The 20,375-nt window shown below is 39.9% G+C and overlaps 3 protein-coding genes across 3 annotated transcripts; 2 read left to right on the forward strand and 1 right to left on the reverse strand.

The window, feature by feature from the left end:
* The first annotated feature begins 1,114 nt into the window (after positions 1–1,114).
* Positions 1,115–8,082, forward strand: ugdh (UDP-glucose 6-dehydrogenase). Its single transcript, XM_034120318.1, has 12 exons — positions 1,115–1,381; positions 3,156–3,317; positions 3,790–3,891; positions 4,004–4,204; positions 4,284–4,481; positions 5,103–5,250; positions 5,360–5,454; positions 5,933–6,063; positions 6,282–6,421; positions 7,140–7,231; positions 7,331–7,441; positions 7,550–8,082. Exons 2-12 carry the CDS (start codon positions 3,156–3,158, stop codon positions 7,661–7,663), a joined length of 1,494 nt encoding a protein of 497 aa, XP_033976209.1. The 5' UTR covers positions 1,115–1,381; the 3' UTR covers positions 7,664–8,082.
* Positions 8,083–8,172: 90 nt separating this feature from the next.
* lias (lipoic acid synthetase) lies at positions 8,173–15,309 on the reverse strand. The gene is made up of 11 exons (XM_034120319.1): positions 15,167–15,309; positions 14,163–14,338; positions 13,744–13,837; positions 12,079–12,159; positions 11,777–11,933; positions 11,196–11,253; positions 10,967–11,095; positions 10,211–10,356; positions 9,984–10,054; positions 9,761–9,872; positions 8,173–9,084 (listed from the first exon to the last, which is right to left on the reverse strand). The coding sequence occupies exons 1-11, from the start codon at positions 15,248–15,250 to the stop codon at positions 9,023–9,025; spliced, it is 1,170 nt and encodes a 389-aa protein (XP_033976210.1). The 5' UTR covers positions 15,251–15,309; the 3' UTR covers positions 8,173–9,022.
* A 956-nt stretch (positions 15,310–16,265) lies between these two features.
* On the forward strand, positions 16,266–20,170 carry rpl9 (ribosomal protein L9). The gene is made up of 7 exons (XM_034120320.1): positions 16,266–16,426; positions 16,539–16,654; positions 17,149–17,244; positions 17,821–17,953; positions 18,087–18,167; positions 19,385–19,514; positions 20,007–20,170. The coding sequence occupies exons 1-6, from the start codon at positions 16,357–16,359 to the stop codon at positions 19,489–19,491; spliced, it is 603 nt and encodes a 200-aa protein (XP_033976211.1). The 5' UTR covers positions 16,266–16,356; the 3' UTR covers positions 19,492–19,514; positions 20,007–20,170.
* Positions 20,171–20,375: the final 205 nt, after the last annotated feature.

The following is a 20,375-nucleotide window of genomic DNA, read 5'->3' on the forward strand; positions in this document are numbered from 1 at the left end:
GATTGGTCCCATTGAGATCATAGATCTCTTTTTCAAGGGAGACCTGCAGCATATAGGTTCCACATGAAACATAAAACAATAAAGGACATCATACATTATATTTACAGGATACATTTACATAGTTATAGACATTTACAAGTACCCATAGTATCAACGAGCATTTCATTTAGCCTAGCTTTAAAAACATGCAGAGGAATGAGATTGCTCAGTTTCAATTCTTGCTGAAGATTGTTCCAAGCAAGTGGAGCTGCGCACATAAAAGCTGTCTTACCTAAGACAGTCCTTGCTCTTGGCACATGTATACTATAGGACAGTAAACCAACAATATCCTTTAAAACTGGAGAGATTAAAAAATATGGATGAATAAATAAATGTTAACTGATAAAATAAGATATAAATGAACCAGCAAAAATCTTGCCTAGGGCAGCAAATTGGTCAGAACCGGCCCTGGTGTCATCCGCACAGCACCCCCCATTTGAAACATGTTCCCACGGCTATGTTTTCATATTTAAGCTTGTAGCGAGTAGAGGGCTGCTGGCAGGCCCAGACTGGCCATCGGGAGGGCCGGGAGGTTTCCCGATGGCCTTAATGTAGGCTATTGTGAACGCAACGCTGCGCAAATGTGGGTTTGCCTCACACAGGGTGACTGTCTGTCTACATGATGTGGCATCTGTTTCATATGGGTGTTTCCATAGATCTAGTCTCTTTATTTTCCCCTCAAAATGCACCAGATTGATGCATTTAACTCCAAAATTAAAAAAATATCTTACCAGGGGGGGCATGCCCCCGGACCCCCTTAGAGGATTTGAGGTCCACCCCCAAAATATGTTCACATGGATAGGTTCCCAAATACATTTGCAATTTTTTTTTAAATAGTAACCCCTGTCCATATGTTTATTATTGGTGTGTGTGTGTGTGTGTGTGTGTGTGTGTGTGTGTGTGTGTGTGTGTGTGTGTGTGTGTGTGTGTGTGTGTGTGTGTGTGTGTGTGTGTGTGTGTGTGTGTGTGTGTGTGTGTGTGTGTGTGTGTGTGTGAATGCTGCAGATTGTGGGCGTAATGCGATTTGGTGCTTTTACTCTGAAAACCCCGCACCGGAAGTGTCTCTTAGCTGCTGCTGGGCGTCCTGCTGATTGAGGTGGTATCCATAGGCTGTAAGGTAACGTTACTTGCAGAAGTACCTCAGTTTAGGTAAAGGTAGTGCAGGAAAAGTTGAGTGAGAGACCCTGATGGTGTGAGTTTGATCAACGAGTACAAGTTTACATTTAGTTAAAGACGGTTATAGGTTTTTAATCCATCACCGGCTGCGGAACCGAAGACTTTCGACACAGAGCTAACATAATCTGCGCATTCTTCAAGTTGACTGACTGTCGAGTTGGCAAAGGTAATGTAACGTAAGCTAACTGCTAGCTAGCTGCTTCATTCAACACAGACCTCCATTCATTTGTTTCTTATTACTCTGCTCAGTCACCGTTATGAAAGATGTAAACTACCGTAATTATTGTCCTGTTAATGTGTAATGTATTGGTACCCTACCAACGCTGACACCTCCTCTGCAGCACTGCTACCGTGAAGTAGCTGAAAGGTAACAGGGATAAAAGGTCACTATACATCCGTATTAGACGTGGCTGATCTGCAATGAAAGGCTCTTTATTTCCAGTTTTCTGCAGGGCTGTGACGGTGCAACTGGTAGTGTAACACTGACGAGTCAGTGAGCAAGACTTGAACAGCAGGGTTTAATAATGAAGATCAAAGTGTTAGAAATAAACAAGCTTAACATTTCTGAAGGAGCTTTCCTACTCCTTGTAAAATTTAGAAGGTAGACACTTTTATCACAGTTAAATATACGGACTGCAGAATAGGGCTTCAGCGAATGACTACTTTCATTGTCAATGAATGGGCAAGTTTCCTCTATCAATTTGTTAAGCCCAAGATGATGTCGTAACATTTCTTTGGAACAACCTATAATTCAAAACTGAACTAACGTTTATATTGAGTTACACTGTCACAGACAAGCAGCATATTCTTATAATTAAGCTGGAATAACTACATGTTTGGCATTTTTTCTTGAAGGTTTATAAAACATAGTTTTAAATCATCAAAGAAAAAATGTGTTGAAGATTAGAGTTAATCACTACATTACATTTCTAATGTTAAAGTGGCAATACGTTTAATTAAAGTACATATAAAGTAAAACGGGGCGTTTATTCAGAACAGATGGCAATATGTCAGGCAAAATGTTCTCACTTCAGATACTGTATCAAAAATATTTATATATTTACCTCAAGATTCATAGGTTTATTGTCATAACATATACAAAACTACGTGTAATTGTGTAATGTATGATAAACTTGGATCGTAGGTTCCTCAACAGTGCAATGTACAAGACTGTACCTGTGCAATATCTGTGTAATTACCTTTTTAACTTTTTCAATTAAATCATCGCAAAATCATCATGATACACAATTGCTCTTCTGAATTGATAATAACCAGCACATACTAACTCAAAATGTAGAAAATGTGATGTGAAATATTTTGAGGAAATATTATACAGAGACTGGTATTTCTTCACTTTATATAACCACTTAATTCAATGTCATTAACAAACTGGATTCTCTAACTGGCAACGTTTCACAATTCACTCTGAAGCTTCTCTGAACCTTGAGCTTCAGTAATAAGGGTACAGACTTGTGAAGGTCCACTTGTAACCAAAATGTTGTTTAATGTTTTCCAACAGATTTGTTACTTTATGTCCAACACCTAATAATTTTGCTCATGACTATATCCCATTGTAGTTCAGGGAAACTAATATGTTCTAATATGATTTCTCCGTATTTGTGTTCATGTGTGTCTCCATAGTATAGCTGTAAAATATATTTTTTCTGTGCACAATTAAATGTAAATATTAGAAATTGTTCAAGTACATTTAATTTTACACAGGTATTTACAACATTGAACCTTACAGTGTGGTTATTTCAGAATGTGTTCAAACGTTTTTTTCAGGCATGCTTTACAAAGAAGCATCGGCCGATAGATCATTATAGGATGTTTTTAAAACTCTCAATCCAGTACAGTTACCAAAAAACCTGTCAGGCTATAATTAGTTAATATAAGTTAATATCTGTAGATAACCGTGTTCCTCTCTCTACATTTTGCAGATGTTTCAGATAAAAAGGATCTGCTGCATTGGAGCGGGGTATGTAGGAGGCCCGACATGCAGTGTGATCGCCCACATGTGTCCAGAGATCACGGTGACCGTTGTGGACGTCAATGAGTCTCGCATCAAAGCCTGGAACTCAGACACTCTGCCCATATACGAGGTAATATATCAATGGAATAACTCAAAGACACTGAGCTGAGGGTATTATAACAGCTTTAATCAAACTTTCCAACAGGGAGGGGCTCATATCTTATTTGTTATAATTCCTTATATTCATATCTTCTTTTGAGAGCCATTTGTTTTTAAAGGAGTTGCCTGTGTTCTTTGTTGAATTTCTTAACAATGTTGAAAAAGCTGATGTAGCTAGGCATCTTGTCCAGCTCATGTTTTTGTACAATATTGCTCCATTGTGGGATAAATGACAATTACTTCCAGATTGTTTGGTTTCGCAACCTCTGTACGTCAACCATAGCCACAAAGTATTACATCATCATGACTTGACTAGCGCAAAGGGCAGTTAATGAGTAGTCATGGAGAACTCGTATTATATTTCAACTGTTTATGCCATGTTTGTCCAAGAAATTCACTGACACACCCTCCCTGTCTTTTTTTCCCACTTCCTCTCACTCCAGCCGGGTCTGAAAGAAGTGGTTGAATCATGCAGAGGGAGAAATTTGTTTTTCTCCACAGACATAGACCCAGCCATCAGGGACGCAGACCTTGTGTTCATCTCTGTGAGTCATCGCCGTACACACACATACTGACACACAGTTTGACCGGCTACAGAAATAAATCCGACATTAATGACACATAAGTGAATTTATTGGAGTCGGTCTCCCCCCACAGGTCAACACCCCAACTAAGACCTATGGGATGGGCAAGGGTCGTGCAGCTGACCTTAAGTTCATCGAGGCGTGTGCTCGGCGGATTGTCGAGCAGTCTGATGGCTACAAGATCGTCACAGAGAAGAGCACCGTCCCTGTTCGAGCGGCTGAGAGCATTCGTCGGATATTTGATGCCAACACCAAGCCCAGCCTCAACCTACAGGTGTGAAAGATTGTCTGAGAATTCAACTCTGTATCCGTTGATCTGCAAGTTTCTAAAGTTCTCGTTCCGCTGCTTTTAGGTGCTTTCCAACCCAGAGTTCCTTGCAGAAGGAACAGCAGTGCGGGATCTGAAGGAGCCAGACCGTGTCCTGATTGGTGGAGACGAAACAGCTGAAGGTCAGAGGGCAATCAAAGCGCTGTGTGCCGTCTATGAACACTGGGTCCCTAAAGATCGCATCATCACCACCAACACATGGTCGTCCGAGCTGTCCAAACTGGTGAGTGTTGGGCGGCAACGGACAAAAAAAAATGTTTAATTTTTATTAAATTACTTTATTCTTTTGTCAAGAAAATTGTGAAAAATGCTTTTTTGTAATTTCTCAGGCCACATATTTAAATTACTTGCACTATGGGGCCAACAATCAGTAACACAACCTACGACGCGGTTCCGTCGGGTTGACGGTTGCCGGTGGGCGTGTCTGGCGCTTGGGGTTAACAAACAACAACCAATCACATTAATCTCCCGCCCCGGACACACAAAGAGCGCGTTTGATTGGCTAGCGCTTGTACTGGCATATGATTTGATTGGCTGGCGCTTCCTTCAACGCTTGAAAAGTTGAACTTTTCTCAACTTTCACCGTGAGCAACGGAGGCAAAGCAACGGAACCACAATTCAGTTCGGCAAAGCGTGACGTCACCCCATTCAAAGTGAAGGGGAAGCGTCTCCGCTGAAGCTCGCACCGGAACCGTGTGTAGGATGCGTAACAGAGGCATAGTGATAAATGAGCCAAAAGTGACCTAATTGAATTGTTTACTTTATATTATTTGGAGTTTCCTCTATTATTATGTAATTTTCGCATGAACAATCTGAAAGAAAAACCTGGTGTTTGCTTGTGTAGGCAGCCAATGCCTTCCTGGCCCAGCGGATCAGCAGCATCAACAGCATCAGTGCTCTGTGTGAGGCCACCGGGGCCGACGTGGAGGAGGTGGCCAAGGCCATCGGGATGGACCAGAGGATAGGGAGCAAGTTTCTGAAAGCCAGCATAGGTAAGAAACTCAGCCAGGTTTAAAGTGAGCGTCTATGTCAAGTCTGATTAATTTAAACTCAGATTAAGTGTTGCTTTCTGTCTCTTTGTTTCTCTAACACCCTGGTCAGGTTTTGGTGGAAGCTGTTTCCAGAAGGATGTGCTGAATCTGGTTTACCTGTGCGAGGTCCTCAACCTGCCTGAGGTCGCCTCCTACTGGCAGCAGGTGAGAACCGCTATTTTTTAGGAACTGTACAAGCTAAGAAACATAGCTAACAAACAGTAAACAGAGAATGCGGTCCGTTCGCGCCTGGTGTGCCAAAAATATCTGCCTTTTGATTTTGATTGAACCACCAAAATTAGGCTAAACTTGGCTCTCCGTCTCTCATGACACTGTACAAAAAAAAGGAAAGGTTATCCCTGGTTTCTGTACTTTTCAGCCACTGCTTGATGCTATAGCCTTGCTACTCGCACCACGCAATTAATGTCGCTGCAATACTACAATGCGTGGCGGAGAAGTTGTTTTTTATCATCAATACATTTTATATTTATGTTGCTGTGTTTTTTTTATTAAATACTGCCAGGTATGTTTAGTAACCACTCTATAAAAGTTCAAAGTAACTTCCTTTAGGTCACTAAATGTTCTCAAGTCCTTGTAAACAACATCTTCTAGTGGTTTATTGCTTTATTTATGATGTTTCCAGGTGATCGACATGAACGAGTACCAAAGGCGGAGGTTTGCCTGCAGGATCATTGACTGCCTCTTCAACACCGTTACTGGAAAAAAGATTGCTTTGCTGGGCTTCTCCTTCAAAAAAGACACGGGTGACACAAGGTTAGTGCCGATTAATTTGTAATTACTTTCTCACACCCTTGTAGACATTTGCCAACTCCCAGTTATTTCATATTTCTTTCCAACAGCTTTGTTATGTTAATTATTAACCTGGGGTTGTTTGTGTGATACACTACTGCAAACATGCTGTGGTGAACTATGGCTCTGGTCAGAGTTTAAATTAAAGTGTGTGTGCGTGTGTGTGTGTTTGTGTAATCCAGGGAGTCGTCCAGTATCTACATCTCTAAGTATCTGATGGATGAGGGAGCCAAGCTGTTCATCTACGACCCCAAAGTCCTCAAGGAGCAAATCATTCATGACCTCTCGCAGCCCAACATCTCCGAGGACAACCCACAGAGAGGTGTGTGTGTGTGTTTGCGTGCGTGCATGTATTTACCAAGGTTCAAACGCACCCTTTCATCTATTTTAATTTTTTACATAAGAAACAGCAGGGAGTGTGCAGAAAATGAAAAGAGACAGACAAAGGCAAATACATGCAACAAAGACTGGAACTTCAGATTGCGATAACATACAGTATTCAGTGTTTTGAAAATGAGCTGTCACATTTAGAAATGGCAATGAATCTGCAGCTCCAGCCCCTGAAATTGTTAATAATGCCAGATTAAGATAAGATATAACTTTATTCCCCCGGAGGGCAATTGTTGAGCAATATTTGCAGTTCAAAGATTGCAAACATAAATGATTGATAAGGTTCCAATCAAAAGTGTGCACAAGGTTAATTATATAATAGCACACGATGAGGATCATTCTCTGGTGTCGTTCCAAATATTACTGTTTCACCTTTTTCCAATCTGAATGATTTAGAAATATCTGGCGGATTGATCAGTTATAATAAAAAGTTGGCGGTCGCATTTGAAGCAATTTGTATTGGCCATTATGGTCAATGATTGTTATTGAGTGATTCATTAGTAACTCAATTTAGGAGGGAGTTTGAAATCAGGATAACCTTAGTAGTTCCCTTAGCTATTTGGTTTTATTTGTAATGTTTTTAAAGGTAAAACTTCTTATTTGTTGTTACTTATTTGAATCCTAGCTCACAAAATAATTTCTCTTTTCAGTGTCGGAGCTGGTGACGGTGACCACTGACCCGTATGAGGCCTGCCAGATGGCCCATGCGTTGGTCATCTGCACCGAGTGGGACATGTTTAAGGTCACAATCACACATTGAGTCCTACCATCTTATAAATGGCTTCATCTTTGGGGGGAAAAAAATCCTTAAAGTCATCATTCTCCTCTAATTCCACCATAGGAGCTGGACTATGAGAAGATTTACAAGAAGATGCTGAAGCCGGCCTTCATATTTGACGGCCGCAGAGTGCTGGACCATCTCCACGCTCACCTTCAGAACATCGGCTTCCAGGTGAGCGGACACAACACACACACACCACGCTGCTCACATCTCATACATAATCAAAATGAACGTTTGTAAACCGAGTGCCACAAGTAACGACTGTCTTTCTTTCTGCAGGTCGAGACCATCGGTAAGAAAGTGGTCGCAGCACGGATCCCCTACACCCCCGCCGCAGCCATTTGTCGCAGCATCCCCGCCCCTGAACCTCCCACCAAGAAACCCAAAGTCTAAACCTCCCTCACCTCCACATTCCTGTTAACCTTTTTAAAATAAAAATAAAAAGGCCGAAAGAGCGTGACCAGCTGCTCCCTGCAGTCGGTCTGAGAGGAGGTCGAGCCTTTAGAACAAATGTGTGTGAATGTGACCCAAAAAGTGTTTGGGTCTGTAGAAAGGGGATAAAGCAATGATAAAGGGGATAAAGCAATGATAAACGGTTTTATTTTTAAGTCAAATAGCAATGAAAACATTTTAGATGCAGTTATACATGCACCGTCTACTTTCTTACAGCATTTACTATGTAATCAAGTATTGTTGCTAAATTGCAAAACAATTTTTATAAAAGTATTTTTATAAATCATCTAACTGTAAGTTAATCAGTATTGTCCTCTGTATCAGTGACTTTTTTACTACAATAAAATGTGACATCTCCTAATGTGTGCCTGATTATTCAAAATTGATGGAAAGAACACAAATAAATTACACATAATTGAAACAAGACAATGTGCACTGATAGTTGTATGTACATTTTAAAGGTTTATTTTGTCCAAAGAATTTATCTGCAAAATATACGCACTTTTTTTCACCATGTGTGAAGTTACATTTTTCACATTTAAAAAAAAGTATAGTTTGAACCCAAATTGTTTTTTCATCAGATACAGATTGTAGAAAAAGAATGTATCTTTACTTCTGTACTTGGCAAAAGGTCAATTTGGGCCCAACAAATACTTTTTTTTAATGTCATAGAATTTTAAAAACAGTGTTACTGTACATATCTTCAGCAAGCAGATCTTAAGTCGCTGCAAAAACCCTCCGACCAAAAAAACCGCTTCATTAAATGTGTCCAGAAGCATCGGACATCAAAGGGCTCATAAACAGAGCTTGGTGAGAGATTAGTGGCTCTGCTCCTGAAGTCCAGGCCCCTGAGGGCAGGGGGGGATGTGATTTAGCTGCCCGAGGTGCAGAGATGGCAAATTACAGCTCTTGTTAACACCAGGTCGTATTTTCTCCTGGCAGCGGTTCATGAACAAAAGCTGCGCCCAGGTTATCTGGAGATCTGCAGCCCGATAACTGCTGCTCTTTCCCTTTGATCCCTCACTAAAATGTACGACCTGAGTTGTTACGGGTGAACAGGAGAGAACAAAAGCTCAAAAAAGGAACAGAACGGTCCCTCTACACTTCAGTACTTCTACACCAGCTGTATTCTCTTGCACACCATGCTGTTACTACTAATGTTGAACGTTTTTCATGTGTAAAGCTCACAAAGATTCATTATGGTATAGCAGGAGATACGCTGATTTTGTTGTTATAAGTATGTAGGTATAGGTAGGGACTAAGGGGTCAAGCCTCTAGCAGCTGCTCGTTTGGTGGTTTTCATTCTCCGATGGCGATATCTGTGTTTCTCTTTTTCAGTAGATTCTTCAGAAAGAACTCGCCTGTAAAGATAAAAGACATAGATGACAAATGATATATATTCTGTCTGACCCATACGAACTTCATGAACAAACACAATCCCCTGGACGCATATTATGTTTACCATGACGGTTAATGATAGTTATAAATGTTTCCTGTTGCAATAAAGCACTGGCTAGATTATCTATTTTAGTTTCACAGTTGAAAAGCATCAAAGCCAGGATCCTTTCCAATAATCTTAATTCCCCCCAAATGACGAAAAGGCAAATCTTCATTAACTTTTATTTCATACTACTTCATTATCTTACTGAAAGACATGAACAGCATGAACTCATTAGTATTCAACTTGATTTTTTTGCCAATTCAATTGTCAAAATAATGATTATTTTTATTATCAATTCTAAAATTATCGTTTGGAAGCGGAGAGTCCCAGGGTAATGTTTTTAAAACATCAAGTTATTCAGTTTATTATTATTATTATTATTATTATTATTATTATATAAAACAGAGAAAAGCAGGACATTTCCATATTTGGAGATCTGGAAACAGCATTTACTACAATGTTTGCATGGAAATAATTTCAATGACGAATCGATTATTTAAACCAGCATGCGGTTATTATTATTTTATAATGTAATTATGTCTTCCTGTGCCACTGGATTAAGGTCTTTTTTAGACAGGGTGGAGTGTGTTTCATACCTGCTTTGTAGGAGGATCGCACCAGGGGCCCGCTGGCAGTGTAAACAAAGCCCATCTCATTCCCAACCTTCTCCCAGTGGGCAAACTTCTCTGGAGTCACATATTCGTCCACCTAAACCCAAACACACGTTATCACAATGTGCAATCATTACCAAATGTGCATTTTTATTTCAGTACTGTTACCTTGTATACTGGAATACATTATAAAGTCTGATGTTTTTACCTTTAGGTGGCGTTTAGTGGGCTGCATGTACTGGCCCAGTGTGAGACAGTCCACTTCTGCCTCTCGCAGTTCTGCAACATCACCAGAACAGTGAGTCAGGAAATTGGGATTCAACGGATTTACCGTCATATGAACAAGTTCTACTGTGTAGTTGTTGGCAATGACAATCTTAAGTTCCAGGCTCTTCTAACATCAACATTTAGTAAATAAGTAAATCATGTACACACCAGTCATGGTGTTGTGTATCTGCTGGTCGGTCTCGCCCAGTCCCAGCATGATGGATGTCTTGGTGAGCACAGAGGGATTCACCTTCTTAGCGTGCCTCAGGACACTCAGAGACTGGTCGATGTTCGCTCTGGGGTCACGCACAAACCTGCAAACAGATGGACAGATGGACATCTTGTTTGAAGTATATAATCAGAAAGGTACATTGATATACCCCTAAATTAACTATTTCAATAAACATCAAATCCATTGGGTCTTTTCTCTTTTGCACATCTGCAGTTCTAGTGGTATTTATAGTAACAGCTCAGATGTGCCCCCTACTGGTCAGTGTGTGCATTGACAAGAAACATAAATACTATTACTTCATTCAAATATTTAAAAATTATGAAATATGAATAATGCAGCTTTTAAAATTCCAGTATTGTAAAATAAAAAATAACATGCAATAATAGGGCCACATTGTCAGTGTCACACACATCATTGTAAACATAGTTTATAGTTCATAGTTTCCTTTTTAGGACAAAAATACTCATTAAGCAATTTATAATGACACATCTGTAACATGTTTTCATTATTCAAAAACCCTGTTTTTGTTTAGCTTGATGGCTGAGCACTACAATCAGAGAGCTGATGGATTCACAGCAATCAGGCTTTTCTTAATGTTAAAACTGAGATCAGAGGCTCATCTTCTGACTTCTGCCAATATGTAAAGGACTGGTCAATATGACAGAGGCAATATGCTGAGGCACAGTCAGTACCTTTGCAGCTCTCGCACGGTCTCCACATTGTGGGCATACACATCTAACCCTGACAGGGCGATCTTCTCCACTGCTGCCAGGTCACCGCGAAAATCAGGGGTCAGACATTCAACCAGGATTCGGGAGTCCCTGAGATGAGGATCACAAAAGTGATTATTTATTCACTTTGCACAGATTTTTAATAAACTAAAATGTTGAATCTGATTCCAAAAAGGATGAGAGATCATACCTCTCCTTAAGGTTGGAGACGGTCTTAGCAAAGTGCTCTGCCCCTCCATCAGAAATGTCTGGAAATTAAAGGAAATATGACTTAAGAGAACATCCCTGCTGACAAAACTTTGTGGACATTTATATTTTTGCAAACCTTTTTTTTTTTTTTTTTTTAAATCTGATCAAAGAAATGCTGTATTCTGAGAAATCTGAAAAAATAACAAATGTTTTGAAAACATATTTTGTGGATTTATAAGTCACCTGACTTGTTGGAAAACACAAATGTTTAATTTTAATTGATTAATAGTAAAGCTTATATGGTCTGTTACTCACAGTGTGTGTTGTTGACATGAGTGCAATAGAAAGTACTTTAGTAAGGATACTGCTAATAAACCCAGCCTGCACATGAATCTTATAAAAACAGCAGTTTAACTGATTCATCCGGATTACATTCCAATGTAAATTCCAGAATAAATAATAATTGTACATCAGCCTATCTTCCAGGTTGTTTCCTTGAAAAATAAGTTTCATAAGCAGCAATAGTGTTAAGCAACACCTGGAAAATAATTAATTAAATGCATTAAGTTAGGATGCCATTACCATCTCTATCGACGGAGGTGAGGACCACGTAGTCCAGTCCCCAGGCAGCGATGGCCTTGGCTGTGTTGTAGGGCTCGTTGGGGTCCAGAGGTGGAGGCCGACGGGCCGTCTTCACAGAGCAGAACCTGCACCCCCGGGTACATGTGTCCCCCATCAGCTACATATAAAGAGAGAGAGAAAACCTAAGTTACATACATTTTTGACAAATCATTCACACAGTCATCAAGGCCGCAGCTCGTTTTTTCTAATACCGTCAGGAAAATGTAGATGCAGAAGATGCCACAGTGAGCCCGGACACTTACCATGATGGTGGCTGTGGCTGTGTTGTACTCTCCTCCTCCCCAGCACTCCCCAATGTTAGGACACCTGGCCTCCTCACACACCTGAGAAAACACACACACACACAGTTTTTAGGTGCACAAGAACTAACATAGGATTAATGTTGGACTTGGCTCCAATGTGATAAAATTATATATAGATAGCTATAGATAGCACCTCTTATAAAGCAATTTTAGTATGCAGTTTAGACATTTGATAGAAACCAAGGTAAAACTCTCTTCATCACTTGACTTGAGTCGAAGTATTTTGAAGGATATAGTTGTAGGAAACACTTATTATGCATATGATATCCAGATGTCTGAGTGACTAACCTAATTTAGCTTCTAGCTAATACATCTGCAAGTCAAGACTCATGTTAGCAAAGCACCATTCTCTGTTTTCATTAACAATGTCAAATATGTTGAGATTATTTCCTTTTTTAACAAAAAGGTGGTTAAAATGAAGACTATTTGACATATCATACCATGGGGGAGACAGCAACTATATCTGAAATGTATGCTCTGACAGGTATGAATAAAATGTGTTAAATCAAAAAATAATAAAACATTGTATTCATTTGTTGTGAACATCCATCAAATGATACAGGAAAAGCAAATGCCCCCTCCCCAGTTAGAAGTGTCAGCATTCATTACATTTCTCCACTCACTTTTGCGTATACTTCCTTTAAAGGAAACCTATCATGCTATATTTAAATGATATATTGTAGGGCCATACCTATATAAGGTATATTTATACGTTTCTGTTTTCAAAATACCAAACAGATCATGCATTTTAGCCATGCCTCATTTCGCTCTATGTGCTGTTTGCTGTGGGTCTGATTCTGCTGACCACGCCCCCCTGCAGGAGAGGGGAGACGTGCTCTGATCAGCTGCTGGGCTGTCAGAAGAGGGGGAGAAAAAGAGATCTCCGTCCTCCGTGTTTTATTATATAGAGTCGTTATTCATTTGTTTTAAAGCTCAATAAATAACAAAGAAGACCTTTGACCGGCACTTTTCTAATTTTGTCCAGAAGATTTCAACTTTAACGGACATCTTGACCGGCGAAACAAACTGAAACTGAAACTCTGCCGCACGGTCCCCTCGTTCCTTGGAAGAGGCGGAGAGGTGGGTGTTTGTCATCTGCTGGTGGACTAACCAGAGAGAATTACAGTGCTTGCCTCGACGGGGAGGGATTGCATTGCAGCGGGAGCAAACGCTTGCCTCAGGGAGGGAGAAAGAAAGCCACAGCGGAGAATAAACAGAAGGGTAACCATGGTAACCACGTCTTCTTCGCTGCTTTTGTGGCAGACTACAGCGCCACTTACAGGCCTGGCATATGTACTACAGCGTATCCAGCGCTTTCGAACGGCAATGGCCGTGGCTGTCTCCTCCTGATTGGTGGAGTTGGCCCAATAGCCGTAGCGCCACCGTCCTGACGTCAGGACAGTGTTCAAATCTGGATCAGTTTTTATCAGATCCGTTGCAGCCCCTTTTTTAGAGATTTGGGTATGGAGGAAAATAGAGAGGGTTGTGTTTTCTGACACTTGGTGAGTTCCCTGGAACACCGGGGACACATATTCATGTATAAAAGATGTACAAAAGTGCATTTTGCATGATAGGTCCCCTTTAACTCGTCACCTGTCAACTTACTGTGTGCAGGTTGAGGTCTCTCAGAGTGTTCTTCAGTTTGTTGAAATTTTTTCCAATGGGAATCTCCGTCTTCAGCCACGGAGGAAGACGCAGCCTGTCACAAAACATTAGCAAAGTTAATCACTTAATGATGTATTTTCTCTGTGGATAAAATATATATGTCACTACATTTAGATTTAAATGAGCAGAAGTTCAATTTCAACCAGCAAATGTCAGATGTATGAGGATCTACATGGGTAGCATGCCATTACTAAACATTACCATTCAAGGTATGACAGCAAAACCAGTTGACTTATCATAGTTAAAGTCTGTTAGATAAGTGTTGGTCTGATCTGGTCTTTGAACCCATCTGATAACACTCATCACTCACATGGAGAAACTGAAAATGTGTACTTTCTCACTGCTGCAATATGTCTCACCTCGCTCCCTTGTCTCTCTTCAGGTTCCCTTTGTACTCGACCCACTTGCTTTTCTCGGATAATTCCCCTGAAATGAAGTCCTGTAGGTCAGGCCCATCTTCACCCAGAAGCTCCTTCTTTCTGTCGGCCCTGTCTGGGGAGGACTTCGCCGCAGAAGTCACAGTGCTGCTGTAAACCTGCAGAGGAAGGACTGAGTGTTAGTTAGAGGTGGAAGATATACTCATATGTTGTACTTAAGTAAAAGTAGAAATACCACAGTCTAGGAATACTAGGAAAAGTCCTGCATTCAAAATGTTACTCAAGGAAAAGTACAAAAGTATTAGCGTCTAAAGATACTTAAAGAAGTATACTCATAATGCAGATGGGCCCATTTCAGAATAATATATATATATATATGTCATATGTTTTGATTATAATTATTGATGCATTAAAGCGTCATTAAAGCTGGTAAAGGTGTAGCTAGTTTGAATGACTTTGTATACCGCAAGGGTAGCTTGTGAATTTACTCCAGGTGCAACTAAAGTCTTATTTAAGTGTTGATTATATTTCACATCATTACTCCAAATCTGTAAAGTAACTAAAGGTATTACATACAATTTAGTGGAGTAAAAGTACATCAATTACCTCTGAATTGTAGTGGGGTAGCAATACAAAGCAGCAACAAATGGAAATACTCAAGTAAAGTACAAGTCTCTCAAAAATATACTTAGGTACAGTACTTGAGTACATGTACTTAGTTTCTTTACACAACTGGTCACTGTTGATTACTATATAGATTACAGTATATACAATCCATGTTAACAATACAGTCAGTAAACCATAGCTTTTATTTGAGGAGTTTTATGAACAGCCTTCTTACTGTCACTACAGCTGAGTAAAAAAAATATATATACGTCACGTTTCTTGAAGGCCTCTGACCAGCAGGCTTACTATTATTAGCCGATAACAGAAAACCCATCATACCGTCAGTGTTTGTAAAATATTCGAGCAGTTGAAATACTCACATGTGTGATACATCTCGGACTCATCCACAGATGATTTGTGGAGAAACGTCCGGCGACACAACAGCTTTGTTTGAGCAGCGCCATGACTTTAGCTACAAGCGACTGTCATTGAAAACAAACCTCCACAATCGGCTGCTTTGGTCTGGTGATGCGTTCAAGTGAATAAGGCAGATTGGTGAGAAATAAATATCTATTTTTTTTTTGTGACTTGGGGCGTTCATGATTATTCCAACCTTGATTCAATACGCTTAAAGAGTTATTTATTATATTTGTATAAGAATTAGTAACAAACCAGGTATATTGTAAGCAAGAAATAAAGATATTAAAAATGATTGAATTATTGAGATGGCATAACAAATGTATACAAGTAAAGAAAGTTGAGTAATTAAAATGATTGATAATAATAAAAACAATTTTAAAGACACAAAACTACTTTTCTGTGGTCGTTTGTGTGTTTTTCCAATTTAAAGCTACAATATTTTACGAATTGTGTTGGTTCGTCAATCGTCTATTTATGCCTGATGACGGCACGCACGTTCTCTACATTTGCGTCGTGACGTCCTTCCTTCCCCCTTTCCTTTGCTACCGGCGAGGTGAGGATAGCTGAAAATTATTCCCCGAGTTTTATCTAACTCCATCTGTGTCAATTAAACATGTTTTTGGCTTAACTGTGAACTAACTGATGCAGGCAGTGTTATTTTACACTACATAAGCTGTATTTTGCCTAAACGTTCGGTGTGTTAAGAAATATATTGGTTGTTTTTCATCGATACCGCTGTTTGTCTGAGGCCTGGCTGCCATGTCTCTTCTCAGGGCCGCAGCTCGTTTAACTATATTATGTTTTTGGAGTGCAGTATTCTTGTGGTTTCAGTTGTTAATTACTCTGAGTATCATGTTTTAGAGTTGGTCCTGTTTTGGGTAACACTGGTGTCATTGCCTAATGTATCTTTCCCTTAGCATTAGCACAAATGCTAGTTGCGATAAAGCAGTATGGCTGTGCTGAGATGCTCATACTGTATTTTACAATGACCACGTTTTATTGTTGACTCAAACATAATCCTGTAATGTTAAGCACAACATGACGGGTCAGCACTGGATATTTTGCACCCTGTCATTATAGAAGTGTAGCTATGAAGAGTGAAGATGTCTCATAATAAATGATGCTAACAAGTTTCAGACCATAAACTCACATGTTATCTTTTCATTTTTACAGAATGAAGACCATTCTCAGCAGTCAGACTGTGGACATCCCCGACAAGGGTAAGAAAGATGATTTGTGCAAACTACCAGGATAATTCCTGAGGTACATGCGTTTTTAACCTAACTTGTGGAGTGTGGTTTCTAAACTCCTTTTCGCTTTTTCTCTTTGCAGTCGAGGTGAGGTTGAAGGGGCGGACAGTCACTGTCAAGGGGCCCCGTGGCAAACTCGTCAGGGAGTTTAACCACATCAACCTGGAGCTCAGTCTGCTGGGCAAGAAACAGAAGAAGGTAAGGCTCTGTTTGGGCTGTAATGGAAATGTGTAGGCCCGATAACATGTCTCTGGGTGATCATTGAATGGATTACCAGGACAATTTAAAAACTATAGATAAGAAATTAAAAGTGATGCGAAAGGTTGTAATCTGTTTCCCCCAGTTATGAAGTGTTATCCTGTTAATTCTGCATGGACATGATCCATAACCATTCAGAACGTTAGGGCTCTTGCTATATTAAAAATGAAAGCTAAACATGCCATCACAAGTTGGAAAGCATTGCACTTTGAGAGGCTGATCAGCTGTTTTGACTATTTAAAAAAAGTTCCTGAAGTTTTTAGATGTATATTTTTACACCTGCATATTACTTGCAGCATTTCTGATGTTCAGTTTTTTTGCTATTGTATCTCAAAATGGCTCGTAACAAGTTGAAAAAGCTAAATTCCAGAGGTTTTCCAATAGCTTTTGATTAAAAACAAGGAGACTAATGTTATCCATGCTGTCATCCTCAGCTTCGTGTGGATAAATGGTGGGGTAACAGGAAGGAGTTGGCCACGGTCCGCACCATCTGCAGCCACGTCCAGAACATGATCAAGGGAGTCACCTTGGTGAGTACAGACCGATTTTAAAATGTTTATTTTCTGATTCATATTGAACTTCACCTGGAAAATCTATTTACTAACTCTTGATCTGTCTTTTAATGTGTACCTTGTTCTGTGAATGCATTAAGTTTTAACCAAGGATTAAGTTATAAACTCGGTTGAATAAAACATGCCACGAGAAACTCAAAGGCCGCTGTATGTTTGCATTCCAAAACTGAGACTGAGGGAACAGAAAGAAAAAATAATACATGTGTGCAATATTTTTTCAAACAAGCATGTCATTTTTTTAAATGTAAATATTATTACTAACGATTCACTAGTGTAGTGGGGCTTTTGTACAATTTACAGCACAAATTCTCTGAGAATGAATAATATCACAGTACAATTGGTATAGTAGCTGAAATATCCCCAATAAAGTGTTGTATCAGAAATCACATCCTTATTGATGAGAGTACAGATCGAGATCAGATCCAACTTTACAATGGGATAAGCATGTACTGTAATCATTGTGTCTGGCTGGCCATTGTTGGTTGAACAATTTAGTTTTTGTCTGAATGCATCTCTGGTTCTGTCTGACTGCAGGGCTTCCGGTACAAAATGCGCTCGGTGTACGCCCATTTCCCCATCAACGTCGTCATCCAGGAGACTGGAACTCTGGTGGAGATCAGGAACTTCCTGGGAGAGAAATACATCCGCCGTGTCCGAATGAGGGCTGGTGAGTCTGCTGCAAGTTATCAAAATATTGTGTTTTCTGTAAAATATTGAGCTACATGTACTTTTTTTTATGTTTGTCAGAGGTGCAGGCTGTATCCCATTCTGAAAAGTGAAAGTGAATCTCTTTCCTTCAGGTGTGAACTGTGCAGTGTCCACTGCCCAGAAGGACGAGCTGATCCTGGAGGGAAACGACATTGAGCTGGTTTCAAACTCAGGTAACCGCTCTTTCTCTACAGCTGAACAGGTTGTTTTTTAAAGCGATTTTTCATTTACCTAGCCTTTAACAAAACTCCATATCAGAGTGAAACATTTTCGCTTTTGTCAACAATCACTGTGTACATTTTTTAAAGATGCCATCTGAGAGATATCTAGCAGGTTAAATATCCTGACCCGTCTGCAAGTCCAAATCCTGATTTATTGGACCCCCTGTCGCAGACTACACTTGTTTAACTAAAGTGTTACACATTATTGAATGACCAACAGGATCCCCAATATACTTTCAGTTAAACAAAGCTGCCTTCAAGCTTGGTTTAGTCTACTTTCAGATGTAAACAAATAACACCGGAAATCTGTTGGTGACATGAGGGCGGCAGATTGGCTGCTACCTCTCCCCAGAAACTGTAGCTGTTGTAGTGCTGTTAGTTTTATCAGTGTCTGATCCTTTCCTCGGCCTTGCTACAGAACTATTATATTTACTTGAACATGAGTTTGGCACTCTTTCATTATATGGCAGAGTATTTTATTCTACCATTTAAAAGTAGAACTCCCTCTTAACATTGATGGTTCACATATATTTTTATGACTGACATGTTAGAGCGCTTGATGGTTCTTGTTGCAGTTTAAAGCGGAGGTTGCATATGTTGGGAGTAATTCAGCAGAAATAACTTTAATTATTTTTTTAGAGCTCTGAACGAAACTATACCCACAATGCTTCAGATATACCTTTCAGACCCTCTGACTTCAGCTATTTTATGTCAGGAATGAAGTCCATTGGGACATATTGAACTTACCAGAATATTACAGCACATTTACACTCTGACAATTACTGGAGATCTTAAGCCTGCCCCCCCCCCCATGCCCACTGCTATACATTAGTGTTTCAGTAGGACCGACGTATGTGTTTTGGCTTCGTACCCCAGTGCATTGGGTTTGTAATTGAATTGACTGCTTGACTTGTAGCTTTATAAAGGACTTGGTTAATTATGATGTGCATGGTAACACGCAACCAAATGAAAGCTAAAATGCAAACATGTCATTATTTAATTACAAATGTGAAATGCAAAGCCTAATGTGTCATTATACCTCTACCTCCTGACTCCAGTGTTCATTCCTCATCACTAGTACCGTTCCTCAGTGTTCCCTCCGACCTCCTGTGTAATCATTGTGATCCCATGTGTGACGTGTTTCTTATCCCAACCTCCTTTTGTTCCAGCTGCTCTGATCCAACAGGCTACCACAGTCAAAAATAAGGATATCAGAAAGTTCTTGGATGGTGTTTACGTTTCTGAGAAGGGAACAGTAGTGGATGCCCCTCAGTAAAAAATACATCTGCACTCATTGAGGTTAGACTTGCCGTCGAAGCCTCCCTTGTGTTCTCATCTGTTTCTCTGTCTTTGCAAGTTCCTTTCTGTTGTCTCGGGGTGATGCAACATGTTTCTCTTTTTCTGTTTCAAAGCATCTCCATGGTTTCCCTTTTAATCTAACGGGCTATACTGTTTATCAACTAATCTGAAGATTTAGCTTGTTCATAAGATTTCAAATTAGTGAAAAGAAAAGCTCTCTGTACATGTTTCTGTTGTGAGACATCACAAGATCTCCAACCTGGTTTCACTGAGTCTATTCTACTACAGCTTTAGGGTTTGTCTTAAACCCAAACCACTGCATGCATCTATAATCCGAGTTGTTTAATCTAAGTTGTTTTCTAAAACACAAAGCCTATTTAGGAGTGCTCATGTCCTGCAGGCCTTAATCATTGAGCATGTTGTGGTAACATTAGGCTTCCTCTACCCTCATGTGATCGTCCCTTCACACTCTCCTTTCTGTTAAATTTTCAGCGGCCTTGATCCAACAGGCCACCACGGTCAAAAAGAAGGACATCAGGAAGTTCCTGGACGGCATCTATGTGAGCGAGAAGACCACCGTGGTCGAGCAAGATACTGAATAATTGTTCACAATGTCCTTATGACCAATAAAACTACCAACTTTTCCAGCCAATCTCTTCAGTTGTTTTGTCCCCTTCATTTGATTTGCTGCAGGTCACAGTCGTTAAGCGGGAATACATTTGAAAAAAGCCATTCAGCTGAATGAGCTTTAAAGCTTTAAATATTATTATGCTATTGCTTTTGTTCAACCTCATGACTTACAATGGTTATACTGCATTTATGGGAGTACATGGAGGTGGTCAATATGTGGATTGACCCGTA

The sequence above is a fragment of the Trematomus bernacchii genome, unplaced genomic scaffold (genome assembly GCF_902827165.1).
Source record: "Trematomus bernacchii unplaced genomic scaffold, fTreBer1.1, whole genome shotgun sequence".
NCBI lineage: Eukaryota > Metazoa > Chordata > Actinopteri > Perciformes > Nototheniidae > Trematomus > Trematomus bernacchii.

What these genes read in the sequence shown, in the direction of transcription:
- lias (XM_034120319.1), bottom strand. Translation starts at nt 15,250, where the DNA reads ATGGCGCTGCTCAAACAAAGCTGTTGTGTCGCCGGACGTTTCTCCACA. An exon ending in GTCTCCAACCTTAAGGAGAG is followed by an intron (nt 11,096 to 11,195) that starts GTATGATCTCTC and finishes TCCTCATCTCAG; the next exon opens with GGACTCCCGAATCCTGGTTG. An exon ending in GATACACAACACCATGACTG is followed by an intron (nt 10,055 to 10,210) that starts GTGTGTACATGA and finishes GTGATGTTGCAG; the next exon opens with AACTGCGAGAGGCAGAAGTG.
- ugdh (XM_034120318.1), top strand. Translation starts at nt 3,156, where the DNA reads ATGTTTCAGATAAAAAGGATCTGCTGCATTGGAGCGGGGTATGTAGGA. An exon ending in CAGACCTTGTGTTCATCTCT is followed by an intron (nt 3,892 to 4,003) that starts GTGAGTCATCGC and finishes CTCCCCCCACAG; the next exon opens with GTCAACACCCCAACTAAGAC. An exon ending in GTTTCTGAAAGCCAGCATAG is followed by an intron (nt 5,251 to 5,359) that starts GTAAGAAACTCA and finishes CACCCTGGTCAG; the next exon opens with GTTTTGGTGGAAGCTGTTTC.
- rpl9 (XM_034120320.1), top strand. Translation starts at nt 16,357, where the DNA reads ATGTTATCTTTTCATTTTTACAGAATGAAGACCATTCTCAGCAGTCAG. An exon ending in TGATCAAGGGAGTCACCTTG is followed by an intron (nt 17,245 to 17,820) that starts GTGAGTACAGAC and finishes GTCTGACTGCAG; the next exon opens with GGCTTCCGGTACAAAATGCG. An exon ending in TGAGCTGGTTTCAAACTCAG is followed by an intron (nt 18,168 to 19,384) that starts GTAACCGCTCTT and finishes CTTTTGTTCCAG; the next exon opens with CTGCTCTGATCCAACAGGCT.